We start from the raw sequence: 20,486 nt of genomic DNA, 5'->3' as shown, positions 1-20,486 counted from the left end.
ACGCGGAGCACTTCCGGAGAGGCTACGGCGGCCGAGAGGGGCGGGACGGGGAGGCCGTGGCGGCCGTGGCGGCAGGGGGCAGTGCTGGCCCTGCTGGGCGGCCGTTCTGCCAGGGCCCGTGTTTGGTTTTGTCCCTTTTGTCACCGCTTCGTTTTTTTTATTATTATTATTTATTATTCTAGAATCTTGTTAGCACATCTGTAGAGCTCTTCCTTTCGCGTTGCCTCCTGCTTCTGAAGCGCTGCTGCAGTTGGCGTTCTGGCAGCCCCTGCTTTACGAGTGTGACCCAAACCGCTGGGCCGCAAACGAGAGCTGAGCGAAACGCCGCCGAGTTCCTTCAGAGACAGAGACACCTCTCAGCTGTGCCCGCGGTGGGCAGGTGCTCGGCCCCGGAGCCCCGCACAGCACAGAGCAGCCGTGAGGGAGCACCGCGGCAGGGCGCCGTGCAGATCCCTGCTCACAGCACAGAGCCTCAGAAGGCTGAGAAGCGTCAGAAGTGCAGCTCATAGAGAGAAGCACACAGCTGGGTAAGGATGGCTGGGACAGGTTGGAAAACGGCCTCTTTCTTCCCAGTAAGTCTGTGAAATTGTCATTAATTGTAGAGATGTCTTCCAATGTTATTTGACATCTTGATAAACCGCAAACGCTCACTGATAGGAAAATGGAGTGGCTGAAGTGTGGTGGGTTCTTTGTCCACCTGTAATTCTGTATGCTATAATTATGATTTGACATCGGTATTTTCAAATTGAATCAGTGGGGAACTGAATTGCTCGGCTCCTTTGAAGTTTCCAGGGAAGAATGGAATGGGGCTCTCTGTACTGCAGGGGAATCTCCTTCCCTATTGATCTCAGCAGCTGTATTTGGCTTAAAATCATGGAAAGAATGTGTCCTCCTCCCACTGCAGCCCCAGGGTCAGTTCTGGCTGGGTCCCACCAGCCCTGCTCCAGGTGACCACCAGAGAATAACTGGCCCAGAACTCTCCTCAGAATTTCAGGGGGTTTCTTTGCCAGGCTCTCCAGGTCAGTCCTGCCTCCAAACCTACTGACATTTCACTTCTTATCAGTGTGATTTCAGAACGGATGAAACACACGAATCAAAAATATCCTCCTGCCCAGGGAAGCAAACACAAAATGCAGATTCTCCTCCTTAGGATGTTCAGCTATGGAGATGCAGTGAGTGCCCAACCGGCAAGGTGCCGCAGTTACCATTCTCCAAAGGCATGTGCAGATTCAGTACAGCACTTAGCTTTATCTCTGCTGGTGCTAAAGGTGTCTCCCACCGCCTTCTGGCTGTTTTCCCAAGCTGCAGGCCAGCTGACGGACAAACAGTGCTGGCTCCAGGCTTGTTTGCCCCTGAAGGACAGACACAGATACTTCAAATATTTTCCTAATCTCGTTTTCTCATGCAAGCAACTGCTGGCGCTGTCAGGGATGTCGCTCTGTGGCAGGATGGGGGACAGCATGTGGGATGGCCAGAGAAGCCCCCAGCACCCAAGGGCAGCAGGAGGGAGACCACCCATGCTGCTGGGGCCCTGCTGTCCCATCAGGATCCTCTGCTTGTCTCCCTAACTGGTTCATCAGGATAATTCCTTCCCTCCAGTGAGGAGCGTTACACCTCCTTCCAAATGGAAGCGCTGCACTCTGAGGTCACCCAGCCCTCCTGAGAGCCGGGGCTCAGATTTCCAAAGCTATTTCTGGGAAGGGCTACCAGACTTATTTAACGTGGCATAAATAGGCTGTGCTGGGAGCCACTGCTGAGGCTGGTGCAGTGATTCAGGAGCACAACAGGTACTGGTCAGCTGTGATCTGGCCTGTGCTCCTGCTCCCCAGCCTTTGTCTTCCCCAGATCTGGCAGAGGCTGAAACATCCCCATGCCACGTCTGCAGGTGCTCAGAAGTACCACAAAGGAACTCTAAGGAGCAGCTCAGATCACTCTTGTCTGCTGGGAGGGGAATGTGGGATCCAAAATGCAGCAAACAGCTGGGGCTGGGAAAGCGCTGTGCTGGCTGCCAGGGATGCACACCAACCATGAGCTAATCCCAACAAAAATAGGAGTGAAATCATAATTCATCTGCATAATTCATGTGCATAATTTTATCTTCGCTGTATTTTCTCTAGGGATGTATTCTAGAAAATGCTTGCTTTCTCCTCCCCTCTTGTCCTTCCAAAAAGTGCCATACATACAAATCATTGGAGACAGCGAGGGGTTGTGGCTTTGCTGGGTTACCAAATAAACGATAGATTTCTCTTGAGCTCCTGGCCTACGTCTTGGCAAGCAATGCAGGTTGAAGCTGTTGTATAGACAAGCAGGCTTGTAACAATCACAGGATTTTAATTGCTTTCATTGTGAACCCTGGCTGCTGATTGTATCTTTATGAAAAACTAACAGTTTGCGCTTGAAAATGCTAAAAATGTAAAACAATAATGGCAATTGGAGATAATTAATAGTTCTTCTGAAGCAAGGATTAGACTCCAAGAAGACACTCAGAAAGAACAGAAAGCATTGCCCTGTTTACTACACAGATTACAGCCTGCTTTTCACATGATGTCAGATCTGCCAGTTTAATTGCTTAATGATTTTCTGTAAAATATTTTAGCACCATGATGCCTTGAGCCAGCCCAGCTCTGCTGGAACTGCAGGTGTCAGCGCTGCTGGGGACAGTCACGACACAAAGCCCAGGCCTGGCACCAGGGCTTGCTGAGTCACACCCGGCCCTGCGCTGTGTGAGCCACCAGGGACACGAGGGACACAGCACCCTGGACCTCACTGAAAGGGCCAAGCTGTACCTGCCCTCAGCCCCACCGCTTCAGGGGATCCTCAGCAGCACGGGCGTGGATGGACCCCTCCAAACTGGCTGATGGGCCGGGTCAGCTGCTTCTCTACCAGGTCAGTGTGATCCCTTCAAGAAAAGAAGACTTTTAGAACTGGATCGACAGAGAGGTTTTACCTCCATCAAAGCGTTCTGGGCTTTCCTAAAAAATAAAATGCATTTATTTCTTCCCAGTGCTGTGCTGTGGGCTGGCTGCCAGCCATTGCTGCACTCAGGCTGCAGTGGGGCCACATCCCACCTGCACCCAGACCCCAAAACCACCAGCATGAGATCCTGAGCTGGAATAAAACACGTAGCCTCTTGCTCATGGAAAGATGTCTGTGTAAGATGGGATTTCCGTTCCTCTGACTCAGCTTAAGCAGCACAGGGCTAAACCACGTTCTGGCAAAACATTGGGAAACACTTTTCCCAGGTGTGGTTTGGATGCCTGTGTCCCACAGCAGCCCCCAGCTGCTCTGCAGCCCCTGGCCCACACACACTGGTCAGAGGTGCTGCTGCGACTCTGGGAACAAAGGCCGCTTTCATGATGCGAGAGACTGCTGTGGCAAATTCCTGGGATGTTTTTATGGGCTGTAACCAATGCGACGGGAGAGAAGAGCTCCCAGCAGTCTCCTCCCCCTGAAAGCACTCAATTCACACCAGGCTGGGAGGAGGTGAAAGGAAAGGCCATGCACGTGTTGAAATGTGGGGGGATCGCAGCTCTCTCACAAACTCTTTCAACCACTAAAACAGCTTCTGCAGGAAGTAAGATGAGGCCCTCCAGGGCCAAATGGAGCTGCTCCCGGAGCTTAACGCAGGGCACTGAGCTGAGCCTTGGGCTGCCCCCCAGCCTCCTGCAGGAGAAGGGATGGGACCAGAATGTGGCCCTGCAGGGTCAAACCCAAAGCTGCAGCCTGGAGCAGCTGGACACAAAAAGGAGGAAGCCTAGAAACCAAGAGAAATCCATCTGGAGGCTGCACAATCTGAATAGACCGACAAGGACCTGACATGTTTTGAGACAGTGCAGATGCTGCATTCTGCTTTACAGCAATTCCCACCCAGCACAATGCCAGAACAGAGGGACGTTTCAATCCAGCCTTCCCCAGGCACAGCACTGGGCAGGGGAATATCTCCCTTGTTTCCCCCACCGGTGCTCAGTGTAGAACAGCCCTCAGGGAAGCTCGCAGGGGGGCTGGAGAAGTTGCCGACCTGAGGAAAAGCAGTTTTTTTTGTCTCAGCAGTAATGAGTTATTATTACTTAGCCTCAGCTAGATGCTGCCTTAAGGGAAGAAGCATCTGATTGTCTTTTAATAAACACAGTTTATCCTCCTGTGAGGAACCTGCAGCTCCCATATCCATCCAGCGCTGAGGCATATGGCTTCAGCACAGGCTTTGTTGCTATGAGTCACAGTCTGGCAAAGGGTGTGGGAGATGCTGCTCAATAAATAGAACAAAGCAGGGAAACCTCGGGTGGGCAGGGATGGCACAGCCCTGCTTCCCGCACCAAGTGGCATCGGCTCTTCAGGATTCACCAGGCAGGGACTGAGCATGAGATAAAAATGATTTCCATGTTTTTCTCTCTTCATCTCAAACCTCCCACAGAAATGCTGCAAAAAAGGAACACGTCCTTCGGGTGTCAGGTTTATCAGCAACAGGCTCTGCTCCACGTGCTCGGGAAAGACTAAAGCTGCAGCCTGTGCTGCAGAGTGACTTTGTGGGCTGGAAGGATGGAGAGCACTGACAAGCAGTCCTGGACATCCCACAGGAATAGGCTGCAATGCCCAGCCCCTTCATGGGTGCACAGAGCGAGGAGGATCTCACCATCGCTGGGACCCTTAATAGAACACAGGCAAACACAGAGGAGAATATTGTGCCCATGCAGCAAGGAGGCAGGGCTGGCTCCTGCACCTTCTCCAGCTGCTTTACTCCAGGCTCCCTCCATAGAGAAATAATTGCTAGGTAATGACTAATAGCTACATACATGGAACACAGCCAACCAAAAAGAGCCTGCACAGTGTTCAGTGTCACAAAACTGCTTTTGCAAGGCCACATCTGGAAGAAATACTCTATGCAAGGAATTTAAAGTTCTGGTTTGTGCAACAAAAAATAATGTGACACACTCCCCAGCCATGAACCACAGTTATCCACAGCAAATGCACACACATCTGCAGGCCTCGGCCCTGAGCCCACGAGCAGCAGCCAGCAGCACAGACCCTGCTGCCATCAGACATTTTCTGAATGCCCATAAAGCAGGATGGTAACATATACTGAGTTCACGTTTAAATAGTGGGGCTTTTTTTGGTTTTTTTTCCCCAAACATCTGGAAGCAGTTTCTTTCTCCAGATGTTTCCCCCACAGATACATACCCTCCACTCACTGTTCCGGATCCAGATGTTTCCAAATAGCTCTGTGTTCTTGCTGAGGCTGAGCAGGCACCCCAGCTTGCTGCTGGCCTCTCCAGCACAGACACAGTTAACACTCTGAAGCATAATGCAGGCCACCTGCACATGGTGGAAACTGGAGACGAATGTGGAGCACAGCAATGGAAAAATTCAAAGCCAAAAGCTGTGTCAGGCAGCGTCTGGGGAGAACAAGGGAAAGGCAGTGGGACACAAAGCTCTGTGTTAAAGCCTCTTAGCTGTGCAGGGACAGGTGAGCCGGGCTTGGTTTCCCTGCTAGCCTCACCACTAAAGGTGCAAGCTAGAGCTCCTATTAGCCTGAAGGGGGGTTTCTGCTGCAGTGACACATCTAAGGAAGCAACAAACTCATTTTCTACTTGCATGTGTCAGCTCCAAGGTATGGCATCACTCCAGGATTCCACTTTCCACCAGGGACCATCGTACACCACACAACCATGGGATGTACACACCATGAAATAGGCTTCCCCATTGACAGAATAGCCCTGGAAAAGTTCATCAGGAGTTCAGATTAGCAGCCTCCTGGGCAGCAACTGGCATTCCTGAGTCAGTTTTTAACCATTAAGAACCCCATGCACCAATAGGGATCAACCTCCCCAGCCCCACAGGGCTGCAGACGTTTTCCTGGAGTCGCAGCAATAACTCAGAGCCAGGCACACCAGGAATGCAGAGCCTCAGCACGGTTTAGCTTAAACTATAATTCCAGCTAAAAGGCTCACTGGGAATGCAGAGGGAGGAGCAGCACTCCCAGCTCCTCCCAAATATAGAAACCTCCTCTGTTTTTCAGCACTGTCAGGTACAGGTTAGACAGGCTGCCTGTGTGTAGCAAACATACTGCTGCTTGCTTTGGAGTTCTGCTTTCATTTTGTAGCTACTTAACATAAGCCTCACGCTGGTCTACAGCTCAGCTTTCCCTCATTTTACATGCCAGTGTTACAGTCCTGCAGCATAGCTGTTACACTGTTGGAGCTGACAAGAGCCCACAGATTTGCCAGTACATCAGGAAGACTACATGCTCAAACTGAGGTTGGCAGGAACAAGCCAGGGAGGCAAGGGCAGTATTGAACATGGCAGCTCCAGGCAGTTTGCAACACTTCCAGATTCTGCCTTGCTATGAAGCGCAGAAAGGAACCCAACTTTCCTGCAAAGCAGGGCAGACACCCGAGTACACACAGGAGCCAGAATCCCAGCTGCTACACTACCCCCAGTCTGCCTGAAGCCATTAAGAGGTCAGACTTAACGCCTTCATATCTAGGTTACTTGGCACAGAAGCACCTTTCAGGGCTGCAGCAGGATGCACTCCCCTCCATCTCTCCTTCTGGCACAGTGTTTGAGCCAGACTGGAGGTCAGTACCCACACAGATGGGCCACATATGCTCCCCCGACCAAGTTACTTGCTGGTCCACAGAGCTGCCTCCTTTGGGTCATCGGCATCTTCCAGGGCAGAGAACCTGTCACTCACCTTCCCCAGACAAGAGCAGTTTTTGCATCAGACAGCTGGCAATGAAGAAACCAGAGGCTGTTTAAATGTGTCAATTCACCTTTAATGTTTGAAAAAAATAAATGGTATTTGAGCCATTGCAGTTATGAAGGGAACATATCTTGCTCCACAAGAGACCGTGAACAGGTTCACATTAGACTCATGCTTGGAAAAAAAACAAATCCAAAACATTCTTTCAGTTCAAGAGTGGAGTTCTCAACAGACAAGACCACAAGAGTGCCCCAGACAGCCCAAGGCACGTTACCCCAGTGCAAACATTTCCATCAACATGAAGTAATGACAGCTACATTCTTTCTAGTTACAACATTGTTCTATCCATATTACAAAATTAGGCATACTTTGGATTTTGCACAGAGACAAGAAAGACTTTTACTTCAGGAAGTAGTCAACCTGGGTCATCCAGCCATTTCACAAAGAATAGCTCCCTTCACTCCGCCTTCCCACCCCACCAGTGACTGGTTACCAACACCAAACCTGTCCTAGAGACACAAGCTAGGCTCACAAGCCCAGTGATATTGCCTATACATCAGTCAACAAACCAACAATAGACTTTATGACAAGCACTAAGTATTTACTTGCCATCACACTGTCCTTCAGAAGGATTTCTCCCACCCAGATAAAAAACACTTCCTGCAGTTTAATCCAAGAGTCAGTACATACTAAGACAACATCACCGCTGAACCTATTGGAGACCAAGACATTTTTCTGCCATTGAAGCAGATGTCACATGAGTTTCCTTCACACAAACATCACATGTAAATATAACTTCTTGGTACTGTGCTTTAAGAACAAAAGCAGATATCAGAACATGGAGGACAGCCCTCCAGAAATAGCTTATCAGCTACAGAAATTAAAAAAAGGAGACAGTGGCCACTTACAAATCTTCCACATGACTAGCTTGTTTTAAAGGAGAGCATCAAGTTAAGGCAGTGTTGAGACAACTGGCTAAAAACATGCCAAATAAGTTGTTGTCAGTAGTCACCAATTTGATATCTACTCCATTTCAGGGATGGGCCACGTGGCCAACTTTAGATCTCAGCATCGAGGTCTAAAGACTTCAGCCAGAGGTTGCTGCTCGCTGCAGGAAGCAGCATCTCAAGGGGATGCTTCTTGAAGTCTTCTAGACCAGGCTGAGGTGCTTACAAGCCTAGGTCAATGTTTCAGCAGAGCCAAAAAATACAGTGATGGGTACTGAAAGAACACTGAGGGTGCCAGCTGCAAGTCTGTTTTTATCACAGTCCAGGGTGGAGTTCAACATGTGTGAAAGCCACAGAAATAAGAGCCACCCTACCAGCTTTCAGGTGGGTTGAGTACCTGCGCTGAGGTTACTAGGAGAGCCAGCTCTCTACAGTCTGCAGGGTGGGTACAGAGGCTCACACTGGCTTTGCTCCTCATTACATGATTAACAGTCTAGTAAAACTCCATAAGGAAGTCAGGGTCTTTTTGGCCTGCCCAAAGAAGTTTTCCCAGCCTCAAAGAAGGAATTACCACTGAGGGAGCTGTTGTGGAACAGTTTTATTTCTTACCACGTAAAGGCCATTGTTTAAGCATTTACAGGTTTCCTAGTGCAATACAACCAAAAAAAAAAGCAGTAACAAAAAATGCCGCCTTCTTCCCAGGCAACTAAACAGAAGTAGAATTTTACTGCAACATATACACATTAAATATAGTATACAGTCCATGCAGCGGCATAGCCATGTTAAGGGGAGTCGTGGCTTCAGCCATCAGTGCATTACAGTCCAGATTTCTCTTGCTCCTACTTCCTATCCAGACTTGAAGAGAAGAATTGCAACCTGACCCAAGTAAAAATAGATGAAGTGCTTTGTCTCATGTGTTACGTAGCTGCCAAAGTTTCTGCCAACAATGCAGTGCCAAGTTGGGTTGTATTTCTTGTCAAATTCCTGAAGAAACAGAAGAGAGGCATTAAGGCCAAGAAAGCCCACATGAAAATAGCTCTAAGTACAAATTCTTAGCTGGTTCTGTTCACACTAACTCCTCTCCTCCCACCTGCAGCATCTTTGGATTTCCCACTGCAAGATACCATTGCATTAAGTGAAGCAGTGACCGACACAAGCCAGGCCTCTGCACTGCACCGGCTTGTCTGAAGGATCCAACACAAGCAAATTATCTCCTGAGATCTGGAACATGCATCAGCCTTGGGCAGAATGAGCAGACGTAAGAGCTCTCCTCAGTACAGCACTATACAAGCCCTTCATGTAGGTAGCTCAGGGGAATATTTCTACTCTCCCATTCCAATCCTACTAAAAAAAGAAAAAAAAGATTTTGGCATGTCTGCTCTAGCAAGGCATTTGAGCTTAAAGGTCACCTAAGTAAAAGAAGAAGTCTGGTGTATGCTGTTTGGGACACTTCTTCATTAACAGGAGAACGTTCCAGTGTAAGTAAGCAAGAAGATTCACAGGACACAGCTAAGATCTTTGAGGTAGAAGGTAGGCAAAAGGAACACTGGTTATTAATTTTTTTAGTCTGTTTAGCAGGTGAGAGCACATTTTCTTCCCTCTAACAGGTAACACCCAGGAACACCCTTCCCTCGCCCATACAGAGCCAGAAGAGCACAAAGATTAAAGCGAGCCTTAGTCCTCAGACAGCAGCAGGAGTCTCAAACTCCTTGCAGGTAACCTTTGAAGTAGCTAAAAGCTTTCTCGCCAGGGCGTGAAGGTGCAACAAATAATTTCACCCAACACTCTTAGAAAATAAAGGCCAACTTTTTGGATTCTCTGTTGCATTCACTCACTTTGCACACTGCATTGCCTCAAGCACTTTGAGATAGGTCTTGCTTCAACAGACCAAAGTGATCTGAGAAGTTAGGAAACATCTTTGAATCCATTCACGCTTAGATTACAAGCAAGGCCCAAAAGCTAACCCTGGTGCCAGGACTGTATTACCTACATAATCATTTTGCTCCTTCAAAAAGACTTTGGCCATTTTTCAGAGAAGTGGCTATAGATGGAACTGACAGCTCCCCAGATGCTGTCAAGCAAGAAACAGAAGTTAATGGGCTCCCGCAAACAGGGAAACTTCATGAGCCAGGGGAACTGCCTGCACTGCTTTTAAAGCAGCTTGTTTGTACATTCCTGCCAGGCAGAACGACGCTGCATCCTCCTCCACACCCACCACCCTGGAGTCTGGAACACTACAAACAGAACTGCTCATGCAGGGCTGCCCACTTCTGCATGAAGCTTCGGAGTAATCCCATCCTGCACCTGTACTGCCAGTCAAGCAGAAGCAGTCAAGCAAAAGCAGCAGCATCCATGGAGCAAGCCCTAAATAGAGGCTGCAGCCAGCTCTTAAGGCTAGCAAATTGAGAGGGAAAGCACTCAAACTGCTTGCTGAGAGCAGCAATACACCAGGCCCTGCTCTGCCACAGTCTTTCTCTGACCTTGGAAAAGTCACTCCATCCTCTTGGGAATAGCAGTAAAGCAGCAAAGAAAACATCTTCTTCCAAACACTGAAGTGCGACGTGTCAGACACTCAGGCTCAACACACACATACTTAAGAGCTGCAGGAAGTCTCAGGCAGAGCACCCCCCTCATCCCTTAGTTACCTTCTTTATATATGCTGCAATGTCCTTTTCTATGTTGTACTTCTCCATTGCCTGTGTGGCACAGTCAACAGCATCCTGCTGCATGTCCTCGGACATGTCTGCATTCTTGATGACAGCCTTTCTGTCAGACATCGTGAACCTAAGGCAGAACATAGATTCCTTTAATCTCTTCCCAAGAAAGGAGCAGCTGCCCATGCTCAGAGGTTTTCCTTTATGGCAAACTGCATCACAGGCCAATACTATGAAATCCGTTACACCCAGTGCGAGTTTATCAGGGAGCCTCTCACAGTCCCAGATCCTTCACAGCTGGAACACTCAAGCATTGGCAATGTCTGGAGGTTAGATCAGAGATAGCTCAACACCATCACCTGCATCAAACAGGCAAAAAAAAGCTGGTGTGGGAGGAGACAAGATCTGCAGAGACAGAGCCCTCCCTACACATCAGTAGGCTACAGCCCAGTCTGCCTTCCAGGTGCACCAACAGTTTGGAGCATCATCCTGCTTGGAGCCTCAGGAGCTGGCCCCAGACCTGTCCCCAGCAGCAGCTTGCTAAGCATGACAACAGTAAAACTACTTTCATTTTGCCCTTGACCAGCAGCTGCTGTTGCTCGTTCCACTTGCAACGAACACTGTTCCACAGTCAGCCTATCACTACAGCATTGCTGCTAAACCCCAGATTTCAGCTACTCCCACAGGACAAAGCGAGTCTGACAAACCAGAAACACCATGCTACAGCCTAACAGGGAAACAGGCTGGGGAAGCCAGCCACTGCTAGGGCCAGGGAAGGGTACCTCATCTTTCTTCCACCGCCTATAGATCACAGCACAGGTGTGAGACACCAGCACACCAGCACTGCCCATCACCTCTATAAAGCAGGAAATGGTAACTCCAGTTGAGCATTTACTTCCTTCACTGTGAGCTAGTTGACATGCATGGAGCCACTGACATGTAGACTTACCACGGCCTTTCTATGAGGCAGTCAGCATTGGGAAGCCTCCTGTATGCAGTTCACATTATCCTAGAAAGCAGGGTCTGGCAATCCCAGCCCCACAGCCTTTCCTGAAGCAAGGAAAGGAGCCCAGTGCAGCACTGCTGGCTGGCCTGCTCCAAATCCCACTCTAGACACCAGAGGCACCATCCCAGGGAGTGCCCAGTCAGGAAGCAAGCACCATCTGTGGGGCTGGTCAAGCAAAGGCCTATGCTGAGAAGAAGCACTGCTGCTCACCTCAGCAGCAGCTCCTACCAGAGTGCACTAAAACTCTGTGAAATAAGCTACTTACTGGCAAGAAGTACCTCCAATTAAGCCTGCAAAACACCCGTAAGTTTACTAGATCTCTCTACAATGCTGTGAGCCCATGCAATAGTACCAAGGATATTTTTAAGTTGTGAAACTGCACATTCATAGCTTTACCAAAGAGTGAAGAAAATCTGCTGCATACAATGATCGCTTCCTGGAACAGTCCCAGAAAACTGAAGGAGTAGCTTTGTTACAGCAATTAAAGGAGCCTGCTACCCAGAGAGAAAGAGAATCCAGTTACATAATTGCAGCCCTACAATTACAATACTTCAATTCTTTACTCAGTCTGCACTTGAAGTCTTCTACTGCAACCTTAATTTATACTATGTAGATGTGGTGCTTAATAGAGCACTGCTATTAACATACACTAATAGCACCAGGAAGAACGACAGGAACTGAGCTCAGACAGCAACAGAGCACACGCCTCTATCACTGCTCTGGAAAAGCCACTTGCAGTTTGTTCCCCTCTCTGCTGTGGTTCGAGACAGCAGGCTCTAGCATGGGGCCTAGAAACCCTGACAGGGCAAGACATGACTCAGAAGAACCAAGCTAACAGCCTGCAGGTGTGGATTCATTATCCAGGGGGCTGGCACCCCCTTGGAAGAGCCTTCTGCACGTCCACCCCACAGGAAGTGACATAGCAGAGATTCACTCATGGATATTTCTCCCAGGAAAGCCTCTTTGAGGAACACCTGGCCTTCACACATCTGCAACACACAGAGTTCAGAGGACATCTGCCATTACATAAGCAGGCATCAAGCGACCTGCAAAAAGCATCTTCTGTCTTCATCATTCTGGCAAGGAACATCTCAGTGCAGAACGGCGCCTTCAATGGCCAACAGCACCAGAGTAAGAGCCCACCAGCCTTCAGGAGAGCTGCAAGGCCAACCGGCCCTCTCCAGTACCACTGCTCCAGGCACAGCAGCCTCCCGAGGGCAGTAATGGCAGGGCTGGAGGCCAGACCTCTCCCCAGGCACCCACCTGAGTGCCCAGAACTGGGCCCGGGCCTCAGCTCCCTCCCGGGTGTGACACGGGCATCCCTCCTGCACGGCAGCCCAACAGCACGAGAACACGTCTCAGCCTTAAGGCACAGCCGGCCCTCGGGGCCTTGCACCCAGCTCTGTTTGTGAGGAAACGCAAAGCCCGGCGCTTAGCGGGGCAGGACGGGCCCCAGGAAGGCGTAACGGCATAGCTCTGAGAGCCACCCCTCCAGTTGGAGTCTTCAGAGAGGAGCAGACCAGGACAGGATGAGGCTTCGGGACAGGGTTTAGGCCCAGGCCGGCTCCCAAAGCACTTCCTACAGGGCGGCAGGACGAGGCCCGGCTCGCAGCCCTGCAGAAGCGACCCCGGGCGCGGCGCGGCCCCTTCCCCAGCGAGAGGCGTCCCCGCGGCCTCCGGAGCCGAGCGCAGGCCGAGGCACCGCGTGACCTTCACCGGGGGGAGCCCCGGGGGCGGCGGTGACCTTGCGCGGAGCGAGGCCGGCAGAAGCCGCCGGGGCGGGGCGGCCTCAGATAATCGGACGGAGCCGCCCGGATCCGCGACCCGCCCCGCCGCACGCAGGGACCGGGGGGCACCGGGCGAAGCGCGGCGTTTTCCGCAGTCCCAGCCCAGCGGGGCGTCGCTCACCTTCACAGTGACAGGGCCGACCGGGGAGAGCGAGGAACGGCACCGAGGAGGAGGTGGGAGGAGGCCCGGACCTGCTCGCCTCTCTCTGCCCGTTCCGCTCCGCTCCCTGCGTCGCGCCGAGCGCTCTGCGCCGCGCCGCCGCGCCGCGCTCAAATACCGCCCCGCCCGCTGCGGCGCACTGACCGCCGCGCCCTCATTGGCTGCGCCTCGCTCCACGCCGAGCCCCTATTGGCTGCGCCGCAGAGCTGCCCGCCGGCCCGGCCCGTCCGCCCGCGCTGCTCTGCCTACATCCTGTTTCATCCCACAATGCCGCGCGCGGGCGCGCGGGGCGGGGCGGGGCCAGGGGCGGGGCGGGGCCGTCCCCTCAGCCTGAGGGGCGGAGTTGGGCCGCGCCGCCCGCGGTGGGGTTCCCTGGATCTTAATCGCCGGCTGGGGCACCTCATCCCGCCGGGGTCCGTCACACCCCGGGAGGGACGCCCTGTGCCGCGGAGGGCTGCTGCTGGGTGCAGAGACCAGGCGCACTTCGGCGGGACCGGCCTTCTGCTCCATGGGCCTTCTGCTCCTTGTCCTCAGGAAGATGCGGGTGTGCTCTGGTGACAGGACTGAAAGCGCCCTCCGTCAACGCGCTCTGAGCCTACGGGTGTCCTTGGGGTGCCCAGTGTGCCGGGATGGCGGCCCGCCAGCCCTCATTCTGGTTGCACCCTCTCAGCCGGCATGGGTGCCGAGGAACTGCCCGAGGGAGAGCCAGGCAGGAAGGCGTTCCCGCTGCCACGCCGCAGGGCGGGCTGCGCCGGCTCCCATCCCCGGCACTGGGGCTCGACGTTCCCAGGCCATGTTTCCAGAAGCTCACCGTACGCCCGGCCCGATCCTGTTGCTGTGGCTCAGCGGAGCTGAGTTTCATGGTCCGTACTGCTGCAGCATCCCTTGCTAAGTGAAGGAGCTTCGTTAGTAGGGAGGGTTCTGGAGAGTCAGCTCTCCATTCCCACCCCTCCTGCTGACATGAGTATCTGCTTAATCCTCATGTGCAGTAATGACACCCACGAAGTCAAGGTAGCTGCGGTTTAACGTAATGTTAATCCTGAACTGAGGCTGGAGTAGATGATGGGGACAGAGGAGATCTTAAGACTGGAAAAGTGGCTGCTGAACCGTGCCTGTTCTGTATAGCTGGAGCCCTGGACCTCAAACCAGAAGCAGGAGCTGGCCACAGCCCAGCCAGTAGCAGTGCAGCACTGGCTCTGTGGGCTGGGCGTTTCTGTGCACGGGAAGGAGCATGGCCTGCACAGGAGGAAGTGATTCAAGTGGGAGATGCGTTCCTAAATCGTGACAAAAAACATTTATTTATAAATTGCTCTTGGTGCACTATATAAGGCACTTCAGAGAGATGAAAAGGACCTGGCTGTGCAGAGCTGCTTGCCATCTAAGGCTGTGCTCATCTGCCAGTCCAGCTTTGCCCTGCGGCCAGGCGCTTCCTGACCAGGCACATTTCCAGCTCCAGCCGTGGCTCGGCTCCTCTGTTCTCAGGGATGGCCTTTCTGCCTGGGTCTCTGTCCTGAAGCCAGGGAAATATCTGCAATGAAACCACACTTCTACAGAGATGACTGTACAAGCACTGCCTTTGTCTTCTCTCCCTGCAGCAACTCCTCTCTTCCTTCCTCCATCGCGCCTCCTTTACCTGCTTATCTCAAGACTCTGCCATCAGCTGCTCTGTTTGCCAATAATCATCAATAAAAGCAGCAGCAGCAGAAGAGCAGTTTCTTTTTTTAACTCATCTCCCAGCTCTCACGTGGCTTGGGAATGTGGCATGGTAGAGACACCCCTGACATCCTGATGGCACCATGGCAGTGCATACAAGGGACATTTGGCCATTCACTGTATCAGCACAAAGCCCCTCTGCCAAGAGCTGTCTGCTGTGGTCAGAGCACAGATATCCCAGCGGAGCTGCTGTGATGCCTTTCCTGGTCCGGAGACATTGCCATCACAGACAATCTTCCTTCTGGGGCTGGTACCTCAAGCAAAGGCCCCAGCAGCTCAGATCTCCTCAAAGGGACAAGCTGCAAAGCACCTGCACAGGAACAAAGTGCCAATGTCACGGATGCTGCTGAGCAGTTTATGCCCCACATCTGGTTTCTGCTGAGGTTCGCAGGGCTGCCTGCACAGCTGCAGCGTGACAGAGAAGTCACTCCCACAACCCTGCCTCACCCCCCCGTCTGCCCTGCAGCAAAGGACACGTACAGACGTATCTCTAAGGTAAATGGTCTTAAAAATGTGATGAGCTGTAGATGGCTTTTTGTCTAAACATTGCTTTCCACGAGGTAGTGTGTTGCCTGCAATCCCACAAGCATGACAGAAAACTCTTTAATACTAAATGGCTTGTGAGCCTTATTAATATGTATTCAGGTCATCTGCTTGCTACAAGTTTTTGCAACTGACTTGTGGTGTGCAATTCATGCAGGATCCATAAACAAAAATACCTATCTGGAATCTGGGCAGGGTCACGTTAGCACAGGAATGCAATTAGCACCTCTATGTACACTGCAGCAGGACCAGGGCAGCTCGAGCATCCCAGGCAAGAAACAGGCTGGAACCTCCCTCCGGTCTGTTCTACTCCGAGGTGAAAGGCAGGCTTAGAAGGGCCTTTAACACCAAAGGAAAAGTTGTTTCAGAGCCATGTGCCACACACTGCTCTCTCCTCATCCTTCCGTGGTCGCAGCCCATGGGAGCGTCCCCACTCAGGGAACACACAGTGGGCTCACTTGTAAGTTCATGACTTAAGTGAACAGTCATGCACACACTAAATGGGCATTAATATGCAAAGTAACTGGGCACTCGTGCAAAATACTTGTGTGCTCATTCATGCATTGATTGGGTGCTCATGTGGGCAGTAATTAGGCATTCATGCATGCAGAAACCAAGCATTCATGCATGAGCTGATCCTGCACTTGTGCAGGAGCCAGTTGTGACTGTGTAAGTCCACCAAGTGCACAAACAAGAGCCCGCTGGCTGCTCACATGGACACTGTTTGGCACTCAGGAATCTTCCTAGCACTCACCCCCGAATGAATCAAGTGCTCCTGCACAGAGATCCTGGGTGCTCACACAGAAATGTGCTCTGCATTCACCAAGGGGGCTCTCATGTGTGCATTTGTCAGGCACTCATGCCTGAAATGGGTGTTCATGTAGGCACTGCTGGCCACTTGCACCTGGCTAATTGGACACTCATTAATAAAGTAATTGGGTGAGTGAGCTAGCTCAGAGTAATGCAGGATTGCAGCAACCCTGTGATTGATGCCCTGCAGGCTTCCATCAGCAGTGCTGCACCCACAGCCTGGCCAGGAACCCCTCAGCCCTCCCATCGAGCTCCTGGGGCACAGAACAGAGCTGCTGCCCTCAGTTGATGCAGACCTCACGACAGCACAGCAAGGATGCACGGTGTTCCAAATGCAGGTCTGTGATGTAGGTCAGCAGCACTTCTGTGCTTTACTTAGGCTCTAGCAGTTCCCTAACTGAGTGAAGGAAAAAGAGGGAAAATAATGGAATCTGGAATCACTATTCTTGACGCTATACTGACACAGCTGCCCTCCCACAGCCTGGTCAATCATACTGATGCTCTCACTTCACTCTGCAGAAGGAGCTGCAATACTTGGCCCAATCAATAAACACACATTTTATGCATCCCTTAAGCCTGTAATACATCTCTGGGTGTAAGAGCCCACGAGGGATTTGGTTTTAATTAGAGAGATGCTCCAGGCTGCTCCGCCCAGGTGCAGGGGGGCCACTTGCACTGCTCCAGCCCAGCCTCAGCAAGAGCAGCCCCACATCCTGGGGTATGCCAGCATACCTGATGGCAACTGGGATTTATTTTGAAACAGGTGGCTGAAATCCTGCTTGCATCTCTAGCAAGAGGGCAAGGCAGCTCTTCTGGTGGGATGCACGTGACATTTGGGCTTTGCTACCAGTGATGTGGCTCTTTGTGCAGACAGCAACGCCCTGCACAAGAAGGGCACCTGAACATTGCCTTCCACGGCCGGTAAAACCAGCTCCAAAACCCAGAGGACCTTTTGGAATCATTTCAGCACTTTTGTCCAAACAAAAGGCAGCTTTATCTACTAATAGAAGTGCTGAAGAGACAACTCGACTTTGTGTAATTTACTGCTTCTGGATCCCACGCTGTCCATCCCCACCCTCTCCCCTCAGTGCAGCCCATGCAGTGCCATGCCCAGGCAGGGTCTGGCTGTGCTCCCTGGGCCACAGAGCATCACTCTGCTGTGGTTTGGAGGTGCTCAGATGGAGTTCATGGCAAGGAAAAGGCACATGTTTCTGTCCATCAGCCCTGGCACGGTGCAGCATTTGGTTCGTGTTTGCTTCCAGCAGGCAAGCGGTCACAGTGCATGGCTGCTCTCTGCTCAGTGGGGAGAGAAGGAAGAAAAAGGTGAATAAAAAAGAAAAAGAAAAAAAAGTCCTGGGGGAAAACAAATACTTTCTGACGTCTTTTATGCTCTCAAAGAAAACAAAAGTGTTCTGAGCTGCTGCTTTATGTTTCCCCCAAGGGCCAGCAGCGTGCATTGGCTGGTTTGTTCCTTTTGCTGCGGACACGAGGTCCGTAATGGAAAATAGCACTGCAGCGAGGTGCACAGCCCCGTGCAAAAGGAAACAAATCCATCTGCTGACCTGGTGAGCAGGGCCCCATGCCTTTGCAGCTCAGCTCTCCCAGAGCCCCCTGCACCTCTCCTGCCTGCCCACGTCTGGCATTTCAGAGAACAAAATGGTAATGTTCTGCCTGGGAAACAACGTAAGGAATTGCTATGTAAAGTAGCTGCTGTGGATACACTTTTCTACAGCTTGTATAAAAAGAAATCACCAGAACTACATCCATGTGGGGTCACATTCTGCCTGAACACCCCAGGCAGAACACAGCACAGACATCACTGCTGCCTGCAGTCTGACTGAACACTAATGGAAAACCTCCTTTACAAACTACTGAGGCCTGAAAAATTGGGGCTATTTTTGGAGAGCAAAAAGCCTCAGATCTACGCACACTCCTGAGGGAGACACAACCAAGAGGACATTGGTACGCATGGACCTCGTGTCCCTGCTGGACAGACAGACGCTGAAATGAGCACCCAGGAGATGGCTGTGCCTTTTGTTTACTCATTCCTTGGCAGGAAGGAGAGGGCTCGTGTTTTGTGTTCATTACCAGTGTTTCTGTTCCTCATCCTCCAGAGCACCCGGCAGCACAGTGTGAATGCCCAGCGGGGACCACAGGGACAGCAATTGCCACAGCAGCTTGGGGCTCGCCAGGGACTCTGGGCTCAGTTCCACCCACATGGTGAGGAACCCAAGGGAACCTCACCTTGAAGTCATGGCAACGTGACAACAAGGCAGCGCATATCCCACCAAAACCTAATTTTGTTAATGAGCTTTTAATTGTTGCTAGCAAGACAAATAGAGATGTTACAGTCACGGCTCTTCTGAGTAAGTCGCATTTAATAGCTTCAGGGGTGTAGGTGTTATCATGATCAGTGTTCCAGGATTCCTAAAACCCAAGCATCTCTCCCAACACATCATCCTCGTGCTGTTAGCTCACAGGCATCACGTGCGGGAGCAGCAACAGAGCAGGGGCAGTGCCCCATGGCAGCACTGTGACCCTTCGCACCGTGTGCCCTGCAGGCATGCTCAGCCTAACTCTTAGCAAATAACTTCCATCACCTTTCAAGTCGCATTGATGACTTTGGTATGACCCTGGTCCTAATGCACAGGGGCTGCATCTCTGCCCGCTCTTCTGGCGGCTTTCCTCACCCTGCCCTCCATCCGTGTTTTTCACCTGGGTTGGCTTTCAGGTAGAGTTTGCACAGCCAAGGTGTGCATTGGGACAAGCCACAGCATGTGCACACCGAATCTTGTGGCTTATGCATATATCTAAATAAATAAAATGAGCACAAGTAAATGCATGGCATGGAGACACCTCTGGCTCATCATGTAGAGCTGCAGAGACAGTCTGTGCAGTTTTGCGTCACTGCTGATCTGCCAGTGAACCCAGTTCCCCAGAGCCATTGTCACGGATCGGGAAGTTTGGACAACTCAGTTCTACAGTAACTGTTCCAGCTCACAGCACTGCTTAAAAACAGCCCTTTTCTCCCAAACAATCAGGGCTTTAGGGGTTGTTATTTTGCAGTGCAGTGTGACAGGATTAATCCCTGCCCAATTCCGCAGCACTTTAGGAGCAGTTCTCTCACCCCAGCCCTGGGAAAGCCACTGCTCCTCCAACGCTTCTGTTTCATCATCAGTAAAAGTGAATAATGAGCTCGCTGCAGTGTCTTCACGCCAAGAGCCATCTGTGGCATCACACGGCTGTCTGAGCAGAGCGAGGGCTGTTTAACAGCGTGGGAAAAGGTCCCAGAAAGAAGAGGGGAGAAGGAAAGCTGTGAGGATGCCAGCGAGGGCCAAACCAAACCTGCTCGGCTTCGTTTGCAACATGAGAAGCCGAGAGCAGGCAGTGGGAGCAGGCTGAGCTCCGGCATAGCTCCACCCAGAGGAGCTGGGTGACTTGGTTCATGTTTGCTTTGCTGATCGATTCTCTGCTAGAAAGCTCTGTTCTTGTTGTGAGAACAGAAGCCCATCATTTTACAGCAGCTGGTTGACATTTTTGGTTGGTTTGTTTGTTTGTTTTTAACTATTTGCCATTTCTTACCTAGTAATTTATTTTCTACGTAATTAATGTTTAATGATTCTCCACAAATACATTTTTCCAGAAAGCCAAAAGCAGCTCTGAAAAAGCAACCAAACATTCTGCAGCTTACCCAAATGCTTTCAGTGCTCTGCTGATAACACGGAGCTAAAAAAGGTAATGAGAAAGAAAACATTCAATAATTCTATGAAGAGACACTTCATTAAAGTAATTAAAGCAATCACTTAAAGTAGTTATAAGGACTATTAACACACAAAAGAAATTGTGTGGCGGGTTTTAGCAGACCAGGGAGATTCACCATTATCTTATGATGCCTTTAAGAATAACTTCCAGCAGTTTATTAAGAATCATTCCCAGGCATAGGCTGGAGCCTTCTCCACACATGTGAAGAGCGTGTTTGGGGTCTTTGCAACGAGTTCACACTCTGGTTTCAAGAGAACCGTGAAACCATTAAAACTCCTTGAAGATGCAGGAAATCCCCAGGAACCAGGAGTTGTATTTGGGTAAAGCACCGCTTCTGATGATGGGCTTTGCTCATCACATCTTTCTGTGATTAACGGCAGTCTTTAAACCACCAGCAATCCAGCGAC

The 20,486-nt window shown here is 51.1% G+C and overlaps 1 protein-coding gene and 1 long non-coding RNA gene across 2 annotated transcripts; one reads left to right on the top strand and one right to left on the bottom strand.

Annotated features, from left to right (window-relative positions):
* Positions 1-71: 71 nt before the first annotated feature.
* Positions 72-3,143, top strand: LOC128083503 (uncharacterized). The gene is made up of 2 exons (XR_008208091.1): positions 72-527; positions 2,597-3,143. It is a non-coding gene; the product is annotated as an uncharacterized LOC128083503 (long non-coding RNA).
* Positions 3,144-6,748: 3,605 nt separating this feature from the next.
* On the bottom strand, positions 6,749-13,354 carry DYNLL2 (dynein light chain LC8-type 2). The gene is made up of 3 exons (XM_052688887.1): positions 13,213-13,354; positions 10,290-10,428; positions 6,749-8,628 (listed from the first exon to the last, which is right to left on the bottom strand). The coding sequence occupies exons 2-3, from the start codon at positions 10,419-10,421 to the stop codon at positions 8,491-8,493; spliced, it is 270 nt and encodes an 89-aa protein (XP_052544847.1). The 5' UTR covers positions 10,422-10,428; positions 13,213-13,354; the 3' UTR covers positions 6,749-8,490.
* Between the last annotated feature and the right edge of the window lie 7,132 nt (positions 13,355-20,486).

This window comes from Tympanuchus pallidicinctus, unplaced genomic scaffold (assembly GCF_026119805.1).
Source record: "Tympanuchus pallidicinctus isolate F22 unplaced genomic scaffold, pur_lepc_1.0 scaffold24, whole genome shotgun sequence".
Classification (NCBI taxonomy): domain Eukaryota; kingdom Metazoa; phylum Chordata; class Aves; order Galliformes; family Phasianidae; genus Tympanuchus; species Tympanuchus pallidicinctus.
Note: the sequence above shows the minus strand (reverse complement) of the source record. Positions and strands in the feature narration are given on the sequence as shown.